This window comes from Lagenorhynchus albirostris, chromosome 7, assembly GCF_949774975.1.
Source record: "Lagenorhynchus albirostris chromosome 7, mLagAlb1.1, whole genome shotgun sequence".
In the NCBI taxonomy this organism is placed as follows: domain Eukaryota; kingdom Metazoa; phylum Chordata; class Mammalia; order Artiodactyla; family Delphinidae; genus Lagenorhynchus; species Lagenorhynchus albirostris.
This window is the reverse complement of record NC_083101.1, coordinates 67815462-67832344: the sequence shown is the minus strand read 5'-3', so window position 1 is coordinate 67832344 and position 16883 is coordinate 67815462. Positions and strand designations below refer to the sequence as shown.

The 16883-nt window shown below is 42.9% G+C and overlaps 1 protein-coding gene across 2 annotated transcripts in view; it reads right to left on the bottom strand.

Annotated features, from left to right (window-relative positions):
* Positions 1-16883, bottom strand: part of ADAMTSL1 (ADAMTS like 1) — a 1031718-nt gene that overhangs the window by 197883 nt on the left and 816952 nt on the right. For both annotated transcript variants that reach the window (XM_060155110.1, XM_060155111.1), the window contains one exon: positions 2256-2466. In XM_060155110.1, coding sequence (XP_060011093.1) covers positions 2256-2466 — 211 coding nt within the window. The remainder of the gene's footprint in view (positions 1-2255; positions 2467-16883) is intronic.

The following is a 16883-nucleotide window of genomic DNA, read 5'->3' as shown; positions in this document are numbered from 1 at the left end:
TATTTCTCACAATTATTATGCACTGGGTATGAAAAAGATCTTTATGCATTGGGTATGAAAAAGATCTTTTTAAAGGTCCTAATAAAGTATAGTCAGTGGTTCACTGGCTAAACTTCAAAGAGTTTTTACTATTACTTTCCTGATCTGAAAAATGGACTTAAATCCAACTCATCTTAAAGTCTTCTCCCTAATGGAAGGAAATAGAAAAAGTTTTCAAAATAAATTCATGTCTTAACAGGCCCAAGGGCGATGGAAAGTGGAAGAGTAATTGACTCTTTAGAAATCAACTGTTTCAAACAGGGCCACCGGGCATGGGGTGGCAGTGTTGGCAACAGACCGGAAAAGGTCATGTATATGGATGTGCTGGTCACTCACTGCCATTATTCAGCAGCATGTGTGGCTACTGAAAGAGGCTGGTGTTTCACTGACTTTCACGGTCAATATTATTCCCTACAACTATGAAACAAACCTATCAGGAGGATATAAAGTAAAAAACTTCAGGGCTTGTGGGCAGTACTATTGACCTATTCATTCATTTTGTTATTCAATAAACATTTTACCCAGAACTTATTAGGTACTTAATGGCAACACAAACTAATAATACAGGGACTCAGTTTCAACAGTAGAGGCTGATTGGGCTGACCTCATCCTTTCTTAGTGTTATCATGGGTTAGTGGTGCAGTATGAAGCTGAAGTATAGTTAAAGGTAAAAGTATAAATGCACCAGAAATCAGGAGACCTGGGTTCTGGACCAGGCTCTATGACCTTGGGCAAAACCATATCTAGGACACAGTTATATCATCTGTAACTAAAATGAAGACAATAAAATCTACTTTTCCCTGGACTATTGTGAGGATTAACTTCAATTAGGTGTGTCACAACATATATTTCTTAACAGAACATGGTACATAGATGTTCAAAATATATAACATTCTCTTGACTTGCACAAACCATCACACAGTAGCATGGACTTTACAAACCTAGCCATGTAGTACATTTAAGCTCAAAAAGGATATATATATATATAGTCAACGTCTGTTTCTAGATGCTCTATACATTAGTGTGTTGCTCACTCATTACTGTTTGATTCTTTGAGCACTTTGCTAAATCACAGCCCCCAGAAGGGGAAGGAAGAAGGAAGGGGCTCTGCTCACTGGCTGTGAAGAAGCAGAGAGGACGCATGGAAATGGCAGCTCTTTGTCTCGGCACCAAGGCTGTCTTCCTCTCTCCTTCTCAGTTGGATGACCACATGATTTATCATTCTAACTGGGACACTTCTGAGAGTGAAAAACTGTTTCAGTAAAAGGAGGATGTAAGTCCCCCTCACCTTTCAGGCTTACTTTTTGTGACTTTTGTTGTCACTTTAAAACTACGTCTGATATTCTAATAGGGAGGCAATTGTACAATAAGATTTTATCCAAGTAATCAATCTAAAATCCTGTATTTTTTAAAGGCATGCAAAAAGGTTACTTAACTAAAGTTTGATAAATATATATTAATTTTAGAGAGGATTTGAGGATAAAATAATTGTATGTTTATTATTATAATATATGCTTGAGAATGGGGTCAGCAAACTGTTCTGTAAAGGGGCAGAGTAAATGTTTTAGGTTTTGTGGGCCTAAAACATTTGGTCTCCGTCACAACCAAGCGGTTCTGCCTTTATAATGCAGGAACGTCACAAAAAACACATAACAGAGTGGGTGTGGCTGTCTTCCAATAAAAGTTTATTTACCATAATTGGTTGTGAACTGGATTTGGCTTTGGGCAACAGTTTGCCAACCCCTGCTTTAAACAATAGTTCCCCATGGATCAGGAAAATTTTAAAAGTCTGTAATTAACTCGACTTCTAACGTTCTATTTTGCTAAGGAATTACGTTTAAAAAAAAAGAAGAAAAGCCATTGCCTGGTATCTTTATCTCTTTGAATTTGAAATAGCAAAAGCTAGAAAAAGCACACATTCAGAAAATGTAGCTTTATGGTAATTTACCCACCACACAGTCCTTATTAAAAAAATTTTTTCCTTAGCTCAGTGAAAACTTTGTCATGAATGTCACTGGAGGCGGTACAGTAGAAAGAGCTTGGTAATTGTAATGAAAAGATCTGGATTTGAATGAGGTTGGGGGAGTACTAAGCAAGGAGGGATGAGCAGATCTTGAACAGTCCTTTAATGACACAACACTCTCACAGGGCACTTTCCCTGTCCCGAATCACTGCTGCAAACACAAACTCCAATGCTGGGTAACCCCAGAACTCACCGGCTGCCACTGCGCAGGGTACCAGGCTGGGGGGCAGTTGAAGCGGTTACAAGCTTGCACCGTGTTGGGCTTGGGCTGGTGACACAGCTCATCAGCCAGGATTACTGTTTCATTCATCTCTCTGGAAAGTAGGTGGGAGCAGGAGACATCTCTGGTCTGCAGGCCAACCCCACAGGTGAGACTACATGGACTCCACTTGCCAATTTCCCACCTGGGAAGAAATCAGAGCCAGAGAGGAAGAGGACACCCTGAGCACTTGTGTAGAGAACAGGTCCCATGACGTCAAATGTTACCTAATGGAGTAAAAACACCTACCTGGGTATTTGGGAAGTTCTAGCACAAGATTGGCTAGGAATTCTATCCCAAACCTAGAACCCATCCTTTCCCTTCATGCTCTAGAATTCATTCAGAGTAAACAAAGTGGGTGATAAAATGGAACCTCCAATTTTTACCCACAAAATCACCAAGAATGGTCACAACCATGTCTCTTTTGATGAAACTTATAAGCTTCATCAAAATAGGAGGGTATGTTAGATAAGATATAAGTTGAGCGCATAAAGGCGTTGGTTACCACATACTGAAGAGCGGGTCTAGAAGAAAGCTTTCTGCTCATCTCTCTAGCCCCCATTCTTAGCAAGACTGAAAAATCTGTGCCTGTTTTTCTTTGGCTTCAAAATGAAAGGTTGCCGGTTCCAACTTCCTTCAAGCTTCCATCATAGCATAGAAACGTCTCGGTCTTATGTATGAAATATCATCACTGCCTGGGACTGGAGAGTGTAACAAAAGTGAGAGTTGCTAAATAGATTACTCTTCTCGAGGAGGAATAAGTGGAGAGAACAGCTCATTACCTAGAAGAGGAAGTCAACACACAGATGAGTTAAGGGCATGAATTGGTCATTCCAAATGGCCAAGTCTTGACAAGTACACTTCGAGTGGCCTGTAAAAACAGTCTCACTGCAATTCCCTGTTGATGCAGCCCCCAAAGTGGGGATAATAAAGAAACACCTCAGTTGCTTGGGCTTGGAGTGAGAAATATTCTTTATGATCAGTTTTAGAAAGTTCTGTTTACAGCGTGAGACACAAGGATTCTACAAACAGGAGTTAGCCAAGAAAAGCATGGCAAATAGATCCTTCAGTAGCTAGGCCTGCCTAGCTTTTGTAGCCAGCCCTGAAAATTGGTTTAAAAGTCTCTGGCTTTAATGTTTCTCATCAGGCTGTAAAACTGAGTGTAGCTTTCTCAACCTTTTCAACTACTCTGATAGGTAATTACCTTTCCAACCCCTATTTCCACAACCTCCTTTCCTACCCTATATTTAAGCCATATCTGTAATGAAGTACTGTGTTATCTTGACTCATGCCCCCTGGTTTTCTAGCTCTGTCTTTACTGAAGCTGTTACTCCTAATTTGGAATACTTTTGGTCTTTCCCTTGCCCCTCTAAATTTCTTCCATTTCTATATATCCAAATTTAACCCATATTTAAAGGATTGTATCCACATCTGCTCCAGACACTGAACATTTTCTCAGTTGTATTACAGTTATTCCATCTGTCAAGGACCCTACTAGAACATACACCTCTTGAAGGCAAGGTCCGTGTCTGAGTCAGTTTTGTATCTCTCGCAGGGTTCTTCATAGCTAACGTATATGGTTAATGTCTATGGTTAATACACTTTTTTTTTAGATAGTTAATGTATATGTTTACTACTGGATAATTAATGTATATGGTTAATATTTTTTTAAGTAAATGAGCAAATGGAAGGGACCTACCATCATCATGAGCACCTTACACACATTATCTCATTTAATTACTTCCAGAACACTGAGTTGGGCTCTACTGATTTTCCCTATTTTAAAGTTGAAGGAATCTGAAAATCCAAGAGGCTGCTTGCCCAAATACCCATAATTAGTAAGTAGTGAATCCAGGATCAAACTTGGGTGTGTCTGGCTCCAAAGCCTTTGTACCTTCTATTATACAATATCATCTTATCTCCGGAAAATACCTTGAGAACTGTCCTACAAACGTTCATAAAATTTTAAATGAATAAAAGAGGAGAGGCTGGGTTGAATATATTTCTTTTAGATCCTTGTATGAATGTCTATAAACTTATTTTTAGATCCCTAGCTTGGATAAATTCCAAGCTTCAAAATGTTGTGGGCTATTGGTTTTAAAAATATGTCCACACCAATGAGGTAGAACGGATGCTATGTGACTTGCAAGGCTAAATCAGAAAAAGGATGAAGCTTCCACTTGGCTCTCTCTCTTTGATTGCTTACTGTAGGGGAGGGCAGCCACCATGTCATGAGGACCCTGAGACAATCTGGAGGAAAGTCCACATGCAAAGGAACTGGGGCTGCTCACCCACAGTCAGCACCAATGTGCCAGTGACATGGGTCCCTGGCCCATGCTACCTTGCAAGCAGCTCTGCTGGACCACGGCTGGCCTTCAGATGATTTCAACCTCATGAGACACCCTGAGCCAGAACTGCCTTTCCAAGTTGCTCCCAGATTTCTCATTCGTTAAACTGTGAGAGGTAATAAATGTTTATTTTTGTTGTGAACTCCTAGGTTTTGGAGAAATTCATTATGCAATAATAGACAACTAATACAAGTATATATTCTCTCCCCCAAACTTGCATATGTTCGGCAAAAGACATATATGAGAAGGTTCAAAGAAGCACTATTCCTAATAGCTCAGCTGGGAAACAACCTAAATGTCCATCAGCAGTTGAACGGATAGATAATTATGATGTATTCATACAAACCTTGACAGAAGCATGAATATAATCTACTACAACAACAAGCAACATGACTGAATCTCACAGACATAAAACTGAGTGAACAAAACCACAACTGCAAAATCCATAGTGTGATTTCATTTACATAAAACTCAAAAACCAAAACTAATCTACGATGTTGGAAGTGAGGGTGGTGGTTACCCTTGGTGGGTAGTAACCAGAAGTAGAGTACCGTGGGGGGAGGGGGAGGGTTTCTGGGATGTGTTATCTTGATCTGGGCGCTGGATCTGCCTTCTCGGTGTGAAAAATCACCAGGCCATATGTGTGGAATTTGTGCACTTTTCTCTATATTTGTCATGCTTCAAAAGAGGATGTTTTCCTCCCTCCCCCCTCCCACTTTCAAGAGAAACACTAAACTGTTGTGGGTGTAAGGTAGAATCCAGCAACTACACCCAATGCTGATGACATCTCTATGGATGTCTCATAAAGGAGCCGCTTGCACAGCGAGTACTGGCCCAAGGCTGAAACTTGCCCTAATTTAGTCCCTACACCGCTGCTGCCCCTACTCCTGCCCTCACCTCTGGCAGAAATTTAGTCACTGGGATCTTGAAACAGAGGCATCTGGCAGCCATGAGGCCACTTCAATGCTGCTGGAAAAACTCACAAAACAGACATATCTGCTTACTCATGATAAAGGTACATTGCTTTCTCAAGGGAAGGAGGGCAGCAGAAGCTATCTGTGTGTTAAGCACTTTGCTGATTCTGGGTCAAAGTATTTTAATCCATTTAGGCCAAACGAGGGAAAACAGAGAGATGCCCCTGCTGCTGCTCTCCTGCATAGGGGCTTCGATTGTGAGTGCTGGGTCCTGCTGGCTGACGGAGGGACTGTAGGCTGGTGGGACCCAGCCTGCGGGCAGGATTAGCTGTAGCTGGCAGCCTGGGAGACACTGACAGGCCTTCCCTGGGATTCTGGCTTCTCAGAAGCCCAGTGCTGAGGAGGACAGGGGCTCTGGACGTCCGAGGGCGAGGGCGTTTGTGCCTCTTGCCCCACTTTGTCTGGTTGACTTTAACTCATCTTTTCATCTTCCCTGAAAATGTTACTTCCTCAGGGAGGAAGCCCTCAACGGGGTAAAATTTGCCTCTACGATACGGTTCCACGAATACTCTCCATTTGGAAATTCTCAACACACTTGTTTTTTTCTTTTGTTCTATTGTGGTAAGAACACGTACCACGGGATCTACTCTCTTAACAAAATTTTAAGTGTGCAATACAGTATTGTTGTCTCTAGGTACACTGTTGTACAGCAAATCTCTAACACTCATCTTGCTTAACTGAAATTTTATGCCTGTTGATTGTAACTCTCCGTTTCCCCCTCTCCTGAGCTCCTGGCAACCACCATTCCACTCTATGCGTCTATGAATTTGACTATTTTAGATACCTCATGTAAGTGGTATCATGTAGTATCTGTCCTTCTGGGACTGGTTTATTTAACTTAGCATAAAGTCTTTAAGGTTCATCCATATTGTTACACATTGCAACATTTCCTTCCTTTCTAAGGCTGAATAATATTCCATTGAAAGTATACATCACATCTTTATCTATTCATCTGCCCATGGGCATTTAAGCTGTTTCCACATCTTGGAAACAGCTACTGAGAACAGTGAGTGCTACAATGAATCTGAGAATGCTAGTATCCCTCCAAGGTCCTGATTTCAATTCTTTTGGATAAATATTGAGAAGTGGCATTGCAGGATCGTGTGATAGTTTTATTTTTAATTTTTGGAGGAACCACTATACTGTTTTCCACAGTGGCTGCACCATTTTGTACTTCCCCCAACAGTGTGCAAGGGTTCCAATTTCTCTACATTCTTGCCAACATTTGTTGTCTTTGGTTTCTTGATGATAGCCATCCTGACGGGTCTGAGATGATATCTCATTGTAGTTTTCATTTGCATTTCCCTGATGATTGGTGACACTGAGCATTTTTCGTATACCCGTTGGCCATCTGTATGTCTTCTTTAGAACGCACCTGTAATCTGAGTATCCTGCTCGACTATTACCTTGATGAGAGCATGAGGCTGTGCCTGTTTTGGTTTACCACTCGTTATGGGTTTAATTGTATCCCCCCAAAAGATATGTTGGAGTCCTAACCCCCAGTACCTCAGAATGTGACCTCATTTGGAAGTAGGGTCATGGTGGATGTAATCACTTAAGATGAGGTCATCCTAGAGAAGGGTGGGTCCTTAATCCAATATGACAGGTACCTCATAAGAAGAGAGAGAGACACCCAGGGAGAATGCCATGTCATGACAGAGACAAAGATGACAGGGATGCATGTACAAGCCCAGGAATGTCGAGGATTGCCGGTAAACTCCAGAAGCTAGAAGAGGCAAGGAAGGATTCTCCCTCACACGTTTCAGGGACCATGGCTCTACTGATATCATAATTTTGGAATTGATTTTTGCCTCCAGAACTCTGAGAGAATAAATTTCTGTTGTTTTAAGTCACCCCATTTGTAGTCAATACTTTGTTATGGCAGCCCTAGGAACCCAAACTGCGACCTCAGTGCCTAGCACAGTGCCTGGAACACAGCAGATGCTCAGGAAGGATGAGGGGACTCAAGCTGAGTGGAACCCCAGTGATTCGTCACTTGCCTGGTCAACATCTCAGCTGTGTCCTCTGAACAACCGCCCACCCCAATTTCAAGGTCCCCAAAGCTCTGAACACCACTAGGTTTTCTTCAGTGTGGTGCAAACTATCTGGTAACAAAGCTGGACCTGGATTGACATGATGCCTTGACAGGTCACATCTCACTTGATGTAAATATTTATACATTTTACTGCAGTAATAGTAGCCTGTTGGATTATGGTGTTTTTCCCCCCAGAACTCACTACAGATGTTACACACTTAACGTCTTAGTAATCCTAACATATTTCGAAAATGCCCCAAATTCTGTATTCCAAAACACATCTGCTCCAATGGTTTTGGCTAAAGGCTCTGTGGTTCTGTATATAGAGAAGAGTAAACATGATCACTATGATTTCTTTTAGCTTCTAGGCTTCAGGTGTTGGCTTCATGGTTGGGCTCACGGCCAAAATGTTCGGGAGACTGGTTCCCCCTGACTTCTCTTTCTATACTGTTTTCTTTCTGTTGAACCCTTCTTCTCCACATTCCTGTTTCTTTCTGCCAAAACCTGCTTGCAGGGAAGGCACTAGGCGTCGGGAGAGCACAGTGGTGCCCTGTAGCTTCAGGCTGGACCTTGCCAAGCTCCTGCAATTGACTCCTGTCCAAGGGCAGGCAGGAGACAGGTTACCTCCCACCCCGCAAGGCTGGAATTAGGCTTCCTGCCCTCTGCCCAGCATCATGTGTCCTTGGGTTGGCCTGTCATTATAATTGGATTTTAGATTTTAGGCTTGGTTTCCTGATTTCCCCTTTGTTTTTCTGATGGTGCTGGAGTTCTGCCCAAAGTCTGACTTATTGGAACGTGGTCTTGTCACCCTGCCTGTATCTGGCCAGTTCTTGGCCTTGGGCACAGCAGAGAGACCCTTTGCCGTGAGCCATAAGCCATGATGTGACCACAACATATCCAGCTGACGTCACGTATTATGGCCAATAACAATAATAATACTAACATTGCCAGTGTTTACAGTGAGCCAGGTACTGTGCTAGTTGCTTTAAATGAGTTGCCTCCTTTAATCCTCTCCACAGCCCTGTGAGAGAGGTACTGTGATTATTTGCGTTTTAAACAAGGAGTTGAGGCCTGAAGACGTTAAATGATTAATTAGTCATGGCCTACAATGCCTCCTGCCAGGCCTCACACTGATGTCAACGCCACCTGCATCACATCAAAGTCTCCCATGACTTGGACATGGGGGTGCTGAGAACGGGGCTGCTCCCTGTGACAGAGGCCAGCACTGCGGATTTTAGAAGCCCCAGCTCTGCATTATCCCAGCAGGACTCAGGGCTAAGCTCCCCCAGGATGTGGGATACATATCTGAACTTACGTATTACCTACATCAACTCTATGAAGATGGTATTATCCGTTCTCCCATTTTATGGGGCAATACAACAGAGGCTCTGACCAGACGAGCAACTTGTCCGAACTCACACGGCTAGTAAACAAGGGAATCAGGATTCAAACCCAGGCAGCCAGGCTACGGCTTCTGAGGGCCAGGATGATGAAGACGGCAGTACAAACTAGATCTGAGATGCAAATTTTAGGATCCCCGGTGCTCACAGCTTCAGAAAATGACAAATGGCAAAATGACAGATCTATTCCTCAGTGATAGAAGCAGCCGCCACTGAAGCCGCCCAGGGTCACGAACAGTTGTTTTTCAGTGAAGCAGCAGTGGGACTTGGCAACTGAAGGGCAAAGGCAGAGTGTGGTTCCCCCGCGCGCATGTTTGTTTTTTTGTGAAGGTGGCTGTAAGAGGTAATTTGGGCAATCAAGGACCCACGGTGGTTGCAGCTTCTTAGCCGCTGGTGTTTATTAGCTACACAAAAGGAGGAGTTTTTGCCTTCCTTTACACAAGGGCTCATTATGTGAACCGCCAAGGGTTTGCTCCCCTACTCTTTCAGAGAGGCCTCCAGCAACTCACTGTTTGTTACTGGTATAAATGCACATAATTTCTAACGGCAGACTCTCCCCACCGCAAGCTATTATCTGAAGAACCTCCTCTTACGCTGGCTTTTGCAGCAAAGTAGGGTTTGTTTCTCCACTCAAAATTTTAAAATGCAGTTTTTATTGGGAGGCAAAATACCATTATAAATTTCAGTTATTTGTTAGATGCATTCTTTATACTTGTGTGTAATCCTCCAACTTGACATTTCTGCCCAACATTTCTACCTTGTGATTTTTTTTTTTAAGGTTCCCCCCAAAATATTTGTTTCCTTTACAACGCCTCTGAGGTCAGGAGGTAGATAGCAATCCGGCAATAATAAATCAGATACCATGGAGCGTGGCCAGCTCTAGAAATCCTAAGGTAGGGCCAAGAGAATCCTCCCTTCACCAGGGACACTATAACCCTGTCCCACTTTAAGGTTCTTGGACGATTATTAGTGGCTCCTCATTTATCTCCACATCTTCCAGTTTCCAATCTATCCATAGCCTGAAGCTTCCAAAAGGTCAGTCTAAAATGTGAATCTGCTCACTTGACTTCCTCTGATTATAAACCTCATTGGAGCCCGAGCTGGGCTTTCAGGGGAGGGGGGCCAGGGTGTCCAGGGCTCAGTTTTGGTCCAGTGCACCCAGTGGGGGCAAGGTGGTGCTGCCTGGCTGCAGCTGGACTTTCTAACTGGGTTTTCCTCCTTCCTTCCCTCTTCGGCTTTGTAGGACCGAACTCTAGCCTGAGGCTTGGTGCGGAGTGGTCCACTGGCATGTGACGGGGCTCACCATGGGCAATGATAACTGGGAACCAAACATTCAGGAAGGACTGAATAAATACACAAGTACATGAAGGAGAATGGGAGCCAGACTTCTTACTGTCAGAGAGGAGTTACAGATACAGAAAGTGGGAAGACTAGAATAAACCTGACAAAATTCGATTGGTATTGAAAACAGTGTGAACTCATGATATATAATAGACAGATACCTAGATAGACGAAGATATATCAATAGATATACATGAGTGTATACAAATATACAGATGTATATGTTTACAACATTTCCTAGCTCTCTCTGCTAACAGGTCTCGAAGCAATGACCTCTAGGTCTCCTAGTAGTATCAAGCATATCAAATGCCCAGATCTTGGTTTCTAAGTATCATTCTTCACTAAGGAACCAGTTCCTGTAAAAAGGGCTCTGGGGCAGGGGCTGGGAAAATGAAAAGTGAGCCTGGAATATCTTGTACCAGGAAACTGGGAAGTACTCAAAGAATGATGGGGTATAAATCAAAAGGACACAGGGGCCAGTTTGAAGGGGCTCTCACTGCCCACGTCTGAGACAATTTGACAGTAATGAATTTTAACTCTCTAAGTAGGATAGAAATTCATAAGTAAATAAATAAGAGAAATCTCTACCCAACAGTAGAATGCCTACTAATAAACTAGAAGGAATGATAGAGTTTAGAAAGTCACCATTTGTCAACAATAACAACAACAATGATAATAACACTTGATTCAGGCAAGAATCATCAATGAATATTGACAGTGGTGGATGAAAGGTTGGTGAGGAATAGGGTTTTCACTTAGCCTTAGATTATCTACATAAAATACTTGTTACTTGCTATAAATATGATCAACATACTTATTAATTTTATGGTGGAAAACCTGGCCGACATCATCTTAACCAAGTCATAAGAGTTGCCATCATCAGTAACGAATGGAATGGAACACCTTTCCTCATCTCCTGACACAATGCTCTAAGAAGTACACAGCGTACTTCTGCAGCGCTTTTGTCAAATTTCAAAAATCACGAGGAAACATCAAACAAACCCAAACTGAGGGACATTTTACAAAGTAACTGGCCTGTACTCTTCAAAAATGTCCAGGATATGAAAGACAAGAAGAGACTGTCCCAGATGGGAGAAATCTAGGAAGAAATGGCAACCAAACACAAGACCCTAGATTGGATTTGGGGGCCTATAGAGGGCATTGCTGGGACAACAGGCAACACGTGAATGGAGTCTGTGCATGAGATGGTGATACTGAATTCATGTCGTTTCTTGATTGATGGTTATTTATGACAACGTTCTTGTTTTTAGGTAATAAACACTGAAGTGTTAAGATGCATGCGGGATATATACCTAAAATGATTCCCAAATGGTCCCAAAATGTTAACAACTATAGAACTGAGGGGACGAGTATAAGGGAGATCTGTGTACTATTTTGGCGACTTCTCTAAACACTGAAATTATTTCGAAATAAAGCTTATAAAAAAACATCCACTGGCTCCCTGTTACCCACAGGCCGATGGTCAAATCCTTGGCTCACCTGCAATGTGCTTCCCAAAGAAGTTTGAGTATATCTTTCTGGTGTAATCTCTGGTCACTCCATACTCAGCTTTGCTGAGTACCCAGCAGAAGAGGACTGCTCTTCTCTGGCTGGCAGATGCCTCTCCCTCTCAGGTTGGATCTCGAACACCACCTTCCTCTCTGAACACTTTTCCGATGCCCCTCCCACAAGGCAGAGCTAGACCTTTCCCTCTCCAGCACGCTACTGTGTCTTTCCTTCTAGTGGCATTCTTTTCTTCCCTCAGGCTCATTTTCACCACACTGTAGTTACTTGTCTACTTATATTTATCTCTCTCACTAGACCCTAACGGCCCTGACTTATTCAACTTAATATCTCCAGGACCTACTCCAGTGCCGGCACAACAAGGATGCCCAGGGTTGGTATCGTGGCCTAATGAAGGAGACCTTTGGCTCTGGAGTTGGATTCTCTGTGAATGAACCGTGCCCTGCCACTCTCTAATTGCATAACCTTGGGCAAGTTACTAAACAGTTTACTCCTATTTAAAATAGAAATAATAGCAATACTCCCTTCAAAGCGTTGTTAGGAGGCTTAAGTGAAAACGTCTACGTAAAGGGCATAAGCACAGTGCCTGGCACAGATTAAGGGCTCTGTAAACATTAGCTAATATGAACTGTTCTTACTGGTTGCTCAGTAAATATTTGTTAAATGCGTGGATGACGATTGTGAGGACAGAGTTTAATGAATAGAGTGAGAATTCTTCCCAGGGTGAGTCAGTCAAAGTACCATAGGTTACAGAGACTGAGGGAAAGGACATTTGTGACCTGCCCACATTAACTGAGCATTTACGCGTACCCTGCTAATAAGCCCTGTGGCAGATACAGAAGTGGGGAACGTGCTCGCTACCTTCCACATGATTTCAGCAAAGATGGGGAGAACTGACGAACACCCAGGAGACACAGCAAACGATGTTAGGTAAGAGGAATGAGCTAACTGCTAAACTATTGGGCTGAAGCATGGACACTGCAGAATTTCAGAAGACAGGCAGTGTGGTGCTCGTACCACTTGCATTTACACGACTGATTGCAAATCACAAAGTCTGTCCATCAACATTATCTCACTTGATCCACCTAACTCAGAGGTAAAGCAGAGCCAGCATCACCACCTCCATCTTACAGACCAGCAAGCTGGGGCTCAGAGAAACCAGTGATTTCCCCAAAGTTGGGAAGGGAAGTCAGGTTACTCCTTCTATCCTGCTAAGTCACTAAGGATGGAGGATGGAATCATGAAGGGTCAGAGAGGAAGAATAGACAAGTTTAGGAAAATAGTTACACTCCACAGCAGATGGATCTGCTACAACCTCTGTGCTTTAGAAAGCTGCTTAAAGAGGCCTAGGAAAAATAAAAGACCAAAGGAGATGTTAGACAATAGACAGTACAAATATATTGGAAGGCCAAAAATCAACCAAAAGCGTATATGATAAACAGCATGGAGAGAATCAGGGCTCTCTATAAAAGAGGAGCTTGCGGGGCTCAGGAAACAGCAGATACAGCCACGCTTCTCTTGGAAGTCAGCCTGCTTGGTACAAGGTTTTGCCTCCATACAAACGCTTATAATCAAGATTACCAAACACCTGAGGTGGCAAAGCACTTATATCTACTGAAGAACAGTGTGGTGGAAGTGACGACTTTAGCCATGCCAGCTGGTCTCACCCTCTAAATCGTTTCTTTAAAAAAAAAACAAAACAAATCAAGGTTGCCAACATTGCAAATAACTCCTTGGTGGTTTTTTGCTATTTTAAAAAAGAGATTAATGAATAGCTCTTGAAAAAAGGAGCGCTTGCAGCAAGATATACATTTACTCTCTCATTACAAGCATGCCATTTGCTTTAAACCTACTTCCTTCGTAGAGCATGTCAAACAGCAGAAGGGCCTGGAAAATAGGCCCAGTGGTACAAAGCATGTCCAGCCTTCTCTCCCACACCCTCCAACACTTCTCCATGGCATCCCGTTGTCCAAGAAACACCACGTGTCTGCTTACCTACAGGCAGTTTGATTCAATTAAAACTTCTAAGGTCTCCCTCCTATTCTCCGATCGCCCTGTCTTCTGGGTGATAGTACATTCAAATGAGATAGAATTTATGCTGGCTATTATGATTCAGACAGGATTCCTGAGACACAGGTCAGGAGGGTAGAGGATCTGCCAAATCACTTGTGCCTTTAGAAGTTTGAGATTTTAGTTGGCTTGCTTAGAATTCTAGGTGGAAATTTCCTATTAAAAATAGTCACAGGCTGGGAAAACCCGGCAGAACAGGTCTTCAGATAGTTAGATACTTTCAGGAGCTGATTTTATGAGCCCAATTCTTGTTATCTCTGCATATCTAGAAAAGCACTAAAATCCTTCATGGTGATGACTGCTCCTCGAGACTAGCAGAAAACTTCTGCAAAAAAATATGTGCTGGATTGCATGTACTCCCCCTTCACAAAAATCACATATATACTGACCTTCCCCCCTACTTTTTTGGAGCAGTTTCTCAGAACTATCTGAAATGCTGTCTCCCAGGCTACAGTCCTCATTTTGCCCCCCAGTAAAACTTGACTCCCAAAAAAAGAAAAAAGTCACAGGGTTGTCCTCCTTGTGGTCAAGATCACAGAAGGAACTCTTCGATCACAAACACAAGTGTCACCTGGCATTTTTCTTTTTCTCCCTCTAACACCCTCTTGTGGTTATGATTCCAGTTTTCTCTTTGATCTTAATTGATGAGCATCCTCACACTGAAGGTCTAGCGCTAAACGAACTCCCTTCCTCTTCCAGAATTAAATCCCCTAAACAGAGATGCGCTTCTCCAGGCTTAACCGTTTGCTGGCTTCCCGACACACCATTTTTCTTTTTCACGTCTGTGAAGTTGCTTCCAACTTTTCCTTCCTGGAATGCTCTCCATATTCCCAGCTCCAGGTCTGACTCAAGTCCTTCCTCGGGGAGGGTCTCCCTCACCATCCTAGCTCATATCAACTGCACCCTCTTTACAATCCTAATAGATTTACTGTCATTTGGCCCTTGTTTAGATTCTATAACACTGACCATGTAGCTGCTCCAAGTCAGGGCTAGAGTATCTTATTTGACATAATTCTATTTGCCTAAATGTTTTTCTCTAGTTATCATCTCAAGTAGAATATAAGGCTTTTAAGATTTAGGATCAAGTATTTTGGAGTTCAGAGAATTGTTTGGCATCCATCAAATCAGGCCATAAAGATTGCTATCTCTTTGATTTGCAGGGGTATTTCTCACTGAAACCCTACAAGCCTAAGAGTTTCTTCCTGTTATGGGTTGATAATGTCCTCCCCAAAAGATATGCTGAAGTCCGAACTCCCAGCACCCCAGAATGTGACCATATTTGGAAATACGGTCTTTTTAGAGATAATTAAGTTAAAATGAGGTCATTAGGGTGGGTCCTAATCCATTATGACTGGTGTCTTTAGAAAAAGGAGACAGACAGGGAAAGTGATCACGGGAAGATGGAGGGTTAGAGAGAGGCATCTACAAGCCAACGAACACCAAAGATTGCTGAAAAACCAGCTGAAACTAGGAAGAGGCAAGGAAGGATCCTTCCCCTACAGATTTCAGAGACAGCATGGCCCTGCTCAGATGATTTAAGACTTTTAGCCTCCAGAATTGTGAGAGAATAAATATCTGCTGTTGTAAGACACCCGGTTTACGGTACTTCATTATGGTAGCCCTAGCAAACCAGTACACTCCCTCAAGTTAGTTCTCTTGAGCAGTTTTTAATCCATTTATTTATGTTGTAAATGGAAACCTTTCTGGACATTTATATTCATGGGCTTTCTCTCCAAGTGAAATGCCTGAGAAGCTCAGTCCTTTATGTCAGGATCCACAGATCTGCTTCTATTGATGTAATCTCCTGCAAGATTCTGCCTCCTCTTTCTTTTCATCATAAGGGTTTTCACAGTCTTGTAGACTAAATTTTTTCTTCCACCCATGTATTTGGCCATTCATATACATATGTGTGCCTATAGCCATGCATTCATTGGATAAAAACCTACTATGTACCAAGCGTTATGCTGAATGATGGGGATGCAGAGATTTAAAAAAAAAAATTCTTGATCTTAAGGGCTTTAGGAGACAACTACAAGATACTGTGATAAGTGCTATTCACTTATTTATTCATTCAACTAGTGTTTATTGAGCCCTTTATGTGGCCAGGCTCTACATGAAGGGACAGAATGGTAAAGGAGAGAAACACACACCCCATTCCCATGGGGCTCACAATTTAGTCTATGAGACAGGTAAGCATGAGGGGTAGGGAAGCACAAAAATACAGACTGGGAGTCAAAAGGGAAGTGATAGTCATGGAAGGCTTCCTGGAGTCAGTGATGCCTGGGCTGAGTCTTGAAGGGTGAATAAGAGATGGCCAGGCAAAGGCAGAAGTAAAGCGAAAGTATTCCAGCCAGAGTGAGTTGTTAAGTTGCATTTGGGGAATTCCAGTTTATCTATTTCCATGCTCAGGGCTGGAAAGAATATTGAGTAGAAAGCCTAGTAAATCCTTGGAAAATTCTGGTTCTCACTCCCCTCTGTTTTCCTCGATGTAGTTATGGTGGGTAAGGGAGCCTGGAAAACAGAGGTGCCGTGGGCAGCCAAACCCCCAATGACCAAGATGACTTAAGCTCACTACAGTTCAAACCCACAGCCCCCAGGACAGTGCTGGGTAGCACACGTCCCATCAGCTGATAGCTGGATGCCCAGCCCGATCCCTTTCTGTCCGTCCCAAGGGGTGCCGGGCTTTGGTGAGAATCCCAACAGGCCCATGGCACAGAGTGACGTGGGGCTTTAAGCAGGTCCTCCGCCATGTTTAATCAGACTAGAAATTCATTTCAACCCTGGTTTAGCAGAGGAAAACAAAAGATAGAGCCGTTCCCCCTGGAGAGATGTCTCTGTCTCAGTCACCAGGGTTTGATACGTGAGGAGTC